This window comes from Mizuhopecten yessoensis, unplaced genomic scaffold (genome assembly GCF_002113885.1).
Source record: "Mizuhopecten yessoensis strain PY_sf001 unplaced genomic scaffold, ASM211388v2 scaffold10097, whole genome shotgun sequence".
In the NCBI taxonomy this organism is placed as follows: domain Eukaryota; kingdom Metazoa; phylum Mollusca; class Bivalvia; order Pectinida; family Pectinidae; genus Mizuhopecten; species Mizuhopecten yessoensis.
This window is the reverse complement of record NW_018408377.1, coordinates 265,319-271,319: the sequence shown is the minus strand read 5'-3', so window position 1 is coordinate 271,319 and position 6,001 is coordinate 265,319. Positions and strand designations below refer to the sequence as shown.

The 6,001-nt window shown below is 39.0% G+C and overlaps 1 protein-coding gene across 1 annotated transcript; it reads left to right on the top strand.

Moving 5' to 3' along the window:
* Positions 1–1,101: 1,101 nt before the first annotated feature.
* LOC110459516 lies at positions 1,102–2,547 on the top strand. The gene is made up of 2 exons (XM_021511822.1): positions 1,102–1,610; positions 1,719–2,547. Exons 1-2 carry the CDS (start codon positions 1,102–1,104, stop codon positions 2,545–2,547), a joined length of 1,338 nt encoding a protein of 445 aa, XP_021367497.1.
* Positions 2,548–6,001: the final 3,454 nt, after the last annotated feature.

Sequence of the window (6,001 nt, the reverse complement as noted above, 5' to 3'; positions counted from 1 at the left end):
TCTGAAATTAATCGATAAAATAAGCGATATTAAAAGATGTGTTATTTATATGATTATCATACAAATGCATACCAAATTTCAGTTTGATATTTGAAAACAATTTATGATGTACATGAACAGATTTACGTCGCCTCACATAAGTGCAAGTCCATGTGCATGTAGGACCTGGCCTAGCTAAACACGGTCAGCCCGGTTAAATGGCTGTGTAAATATCCTTACACTGGTATATATCTTTATTTGCTATTTTACGAGCATGTTACCAAATTTTCAAGATTTTTTCTATTCACTCCATAGCGGGTGCAACAGAGGGTCAATCTTAATGTACTGTTTATAAAGGCAGACCAAGTGTATACATTTTAAAGCATATATACATGCATGCATACATACATACATACATACATACATACATACATACATACATACATACATACATACATACATACATACATACATGCTATAAATCTCCATCACGATCATCCGATCACGACTAAAGCTAGTTTTTTGGATAAATATACATCAAGAACAACAAAGAATAAAATATGTTCAGTAAATGTCCTTTGATTAAATGACGAATAACATGGCAGACATGGATAACAACAATGTCAACCATGTTGCATAAACATATTTATAAACATAAACAATATCTTAAATATATATCAAAAAGGTGGAGCACGAGAATACGACACATATATATATACACACACACACACACACATACGTACATACATACGTAACGTACGGACGCACGTGCGCGCGGGAACACACACACATACAAAGCAAAGCATAACATAGCAAAGCATATCATAGCACAGCACAACACCAGCACAACACTCCTTTCATGTTAACAATAGTTGGATTGATATACGAATTATGAATGTATTGATGACGATTTCTGTTATACAGTTGTTCTGACATTGGTACCAGACCCTATGCGGACGTGGACGAGAGTCTTTCTGACATTGGTACCAGACCCTATGCGGGCGTGGACGAGAGTCTTTGTGACATTTCCCTATGCGGACGTGGACGAGAGTCTTTGTGACATTGGTACCAGACCCTATGCGTGGACGAGAGTCTTTCTTACATTGGTACCAGACCCTATGCATGGACGAGAGTCTTTGTGACATTGGTACCAGACCCTATGCGGATGTGGACGAGAGTCTTTGTGACATTGGTAGCAGACCCTATGCGGACGTGGACGAGAGTCTTTCTGACATTGGTAGCAGACCCTATGCGGACGTGGACGAGAGTCTTTGTGACATTGGTACTAGACCCTATGCGGAGTTGGACGAGAGACTTTCTGGCATTGGAACAAGATCCTATGAGGAGTTGGACGAGAGTCTTTCTGGCATTGGAACAAGATCCTATGCGAACGAGGACGAGAGTCTTTGTGACATTGGTACCAGACCCTATGCGGGGTTGGACGAGAGTCTTTCTGGCATTGGAACAAGATCCTATGCGGAGTTGTACGAGAGTCTTTCTGGCATTGGAACCAGATCCTATGCGGACGTGGACGAGAGTCTTTCTGACATTGGAACCAGACCATATGCGGACGTGAAGGAGAGTCTTTCTGACATTGGTACCAGACCCTATGAGGACGTGGACGAGAGTCTGTGTGACATTTGTACCAGACCCTATGCGCACATGGACGAGAGTCTTTCTGACATTGGTACCAGACCCTATGCGCACATGGACGAGTGACTTTCTGACATTGGTACCAGATCCTATGCGGACGTGGACGAGAGGCTTTGTGACATTGGTACCAGAACCTATGCGGACGTGGACGAGAGTTTTTCTGACATTGGAACCAGACCATATGCGGACGTGGACGAGAGCCTTTGTGACATTGGTACCAGACCCTATGCGGAGTTGGACGAGAGTCTTTCTGCCATTGGAACCAGACCATATGCGGACGTGAAGGAGAGTCTGTCTGACATTTGGACCAGACCCTATGAGGACGTGGACGAGAGTCTTTGTGACATTGGTACCAGACCCTATGCGGTGTTGGACGAGAGTCTTTCTGGCATTGGAACAGGATCCTATGCGGAGTTAGACGAGAGTCTTTCTGGCATTGGAACCAGATCCTATGCGGACGGGGACGAGAGTCTTTGTGACATTGGTACCAGACCATATGCGGACGTGGACGAGAGTCTTTGTGACATTGGTACCAGACCCTATGCGGAGTTGGACGAGAGTCTTTCTGACATTGGAACAAGAACCTATGCGGAGTTGGACGAGAGTCTTTCTGGCATTGGAACAAGACCCTATGCGGAGTTGGACGAGAGTCTTTCTGGCATTGGAACAGGATCCTATGCGGAGTTAGACGAGAGTCTTTCTGGCATTGGAACCAGATCCTATGCGGACGTGGACGAGAGTCTTTGTGACATTGGTACCAGACCCTATGCGGACGTGGACGAGAGTCTTTCTGACATTGGTACCAGACCATATGCGGACGTGGACGAGAGACTTTCTAACATTTTTACCAGACCCTATGCGGACGTGGACGAGAGTCTTTCTTACATTGGTACCAGACCCTATGCGTGGACGTGAGTCTTTCTTATATTTGTACCAGACCCTATGCGCACATGGACGAGAGTCTTGCTGACATTGGTACCAGACCCTATGCGGATGTGGACGTTGATCTACTCAGGTCCGTTATATGTTCGTTTGACTTTAATACTTTTTAATGTAAGTTAAGAAAATCAAGACGCCGATAATTTTATTTGTTGACTTCATATTATATATACAAAATGGATTGAAAAACACCCTGAAACTTCATATAATTTCACATCTTGAATACTGTCCTGTGGGCACACTTAAGTGATTTTTTTTTTTTTTTCATAAATTGAACCTTTGATTGTTTAATAGAACCGTGCGTTTCGGTGAGATCATTCTCGCTAGCCAAGTGTTCGCTTCGTATATACTCCACTTACCCTTGGCGGATATAGCCGTGTTCACCGAGCCTTCAAATTTTCTGCTTTAAACAATCGACTTTTCGACATCGATTTAGCTCTCCGCCCTTCTCGTGTATATGATTGTCGGGGTTTTCATTTCTACCGAAAGCCGATCTAAACCCCTTAAACATGTCAAACTACTCCGAACACATTAGTTTAGGTCCAAATATAGCTGTTACAAATGATCAGGTCCTTGTGATTTATCAGCCAGTGACTCTCGCTATATAAACACGGGAGCTCGCTTCAATCAACAGACAAAAATTAGCGAAGACGTTCATGACACTCTATACTAGGTAAATTACATTATATGTTATTTATTGTGTCACTGTCTTAAAACACGTATATGCAAATTAGCGCTTGGCCGGGAAAGGTCAGATGTCACCTTATGTTTGTTTCCCTTTCCTAATTTTAATTTATCACATAATGTAATTATTATCCAGTGAATATACCAATGCTATGGTAGCAGAGTACAGTAGCGTACGGTGGCCATGGGTGATATTTTTATACAATGAATAACCCCTGTAATATAACATGTATCAAAATTTAAAAAAAAAATCAGCACTAAAATTGGCATATACATGATGAAGTGGACTATGTGGGCTTCATAATTTAAAAAAAAGAAAAGTCGAATTTGGTTTGAGACTACAATTTTGGGCATTTACGAATCTGTGTCTACACAACAAAAGCTAGCTTTTCAGGTAGTCTATTTTTGTACTCAGCACATGTGTAAATATTGTGAAAAATCCACCGGAATGACCTATGCTAAAACGTGAGTATTTCTGTTACCGAGTAGGCGATATTTAATTTCAGACAGGTTTTAAGAAAAACAATTCTACTTGCGGGGGTCAAATTCTGGGTTAAAAATCATGATTTTTTGCATATTTTGGTGTTTTTTGATGTGGTAACCATGGTTTTCAGAAGTCCCAAATCTGGGGAAATTGCTTTTTGAAAAAAAAAATGTTCTTCTAAAAAACACCTATTAAACATGTAGTTTATAAATATATATATATATGTAGGTGTGTTGTGCAGGATGAATCCGCTATCCATGTTTATCCGAGAGATGCCCTTTATTTTTAGGGTCAAGCCATTTCTACTGTACTCTGCCACCTTATACACACAGACATTGATTTTTTCTGAAAAAAAGCCTTTTTATGCTTTATTCAGCTTCACTTTCATTCATTATTGCTTAAAACTACTCAAAACGTTTAAAAAGTTACATATAAAGGTCAATATATAGGTCACTAGCCTATTACCTGTGAATGTATAAAGAGGGGTTAACTCGCCCTTTTCACAGGCACTTCACACTTCATCACATATGTGTCAATTGTGTAATTGGTAAAGTTGATACCAAACAACAAATAATTAACAGGCTATCTCCTGATGCATTCAGACCAGATTTCAGTCTGTTTCACTTAGTTCAGCACCCGGTATCCATGGTAACTAACACATAAAGTTGTATTTATTGAAAATGGGTAAAATATCTGTTTTCATTCTAATTACACTATTTTATATGTTTTTTTCCACTTGATTCAGCTTACAGATTAAATTAACAAAGTCAATAATGTCAATAAATTTTATTTCCATAATTACAGCTGAAGAAAACTTTTTTTTCTAGTGAAATATGTAAAATGACCAATGTCTGGGGTCACTGTCAATTCTAGGCGAGGAAAGTAAACAACGGTTGCTATGGTGTCATTTGTCTGATGTTTCAGAATATCTGACAGTTTTGTGCTGTTCATCGGTTACGGGAAGTGTGTCTGTTTCTAGTTTGTTGTTGTGATGGGTTTCCTGGTATTCATTTTGATATCAGTGAGCCTTGATGATGTCACATATGCCCATTGATGACGTCATAGTTATGATGACATCACAGTAACTATGACGTCATCACACAAGACAGAAACATCCTTGTATCACTGTTCTGTTTTGTTTTTCACATGCACATGATCTTAAAGCATCATATTTTACCCCAAAAAAAAAATTATTCCTGAAAACTACAAAGTTATTCAAGTTTTAATTTTTCAGATTACCTCCCTTTGTTGGTAGTTTGAGAGCAGAATTGGTAAAAAATCACCTAGCAGGAGAATTCATATTACTCGGTCACTTTTAAAGTGAGAAAGGAAACGGATACATCTTTTTGTTCATTGTGTCATTTTCCAGACATTTAAAAGGTTTTGATTGAATTTTTGGGGAAAAAAAGGGATGTATAAGGTAGCAGAGTACAGTAGCGTACGGTGGCCATGGGTGATATTTTTATACAATGAATAACCCCTGTAATATAACATGTATCAAAATTTAAAAAAAAAATCAGCACTAAAATTGGCATATACATGATGAAGTGGACTATGTGGGCTTCATAATTTAAAAAAAAGAAAAGTCGAATTTGGTTTGAGACTACAATTTTGGGCATTTACGAATCTGTGTCTACACAACAAAAGCTAGCTTTTCATGTAGTCTATTTTTGTACTCAGCACATGTGTAAATATTGTGAAAAATCCACCGGAATGACCTATGCTAAAACGTGAGTATTTCTGTTACCGAGTAGGCGATATTTAATTTCAGACAGGTTTTAAGAAAAACAATTCTACTTGCGGGGGTCAAATTCTGGGTTAAAAATCATGATTTTTTGCATATTTTGGTGTTTTTTGATGTGGTAACCATGGTTTTCAGAAGTCCCAAATCTGGGGAAATCACTTTTTGAAAAAAAAAATGTTCTTCTAAAAAACACCTATTAAAAATGTAGTTTATAAATATATATATATATGTAGGTGTGTTGTGCAGGATGAATCCGCTATCCATGTTTATCCGAGACATGCCCTTTATTTTTAGGGTCAAGCCATTTCTACTGTACTCTGCCACCTATACTTTTTTGCGTATTAACCCTTGTGATCTGACCTATCAGCCCTGAGATTGGTTGTAAGTTTTCAATTGTTTCAATTGTGACGTCACGCCTAGGACAAGTACATGACGTCACAGACTTACACACTGGAGTCAAAATGGCGGCGGTTTACATTTCAATGTAGCATGCAAATTGTCGTTTAACACGAATAAAT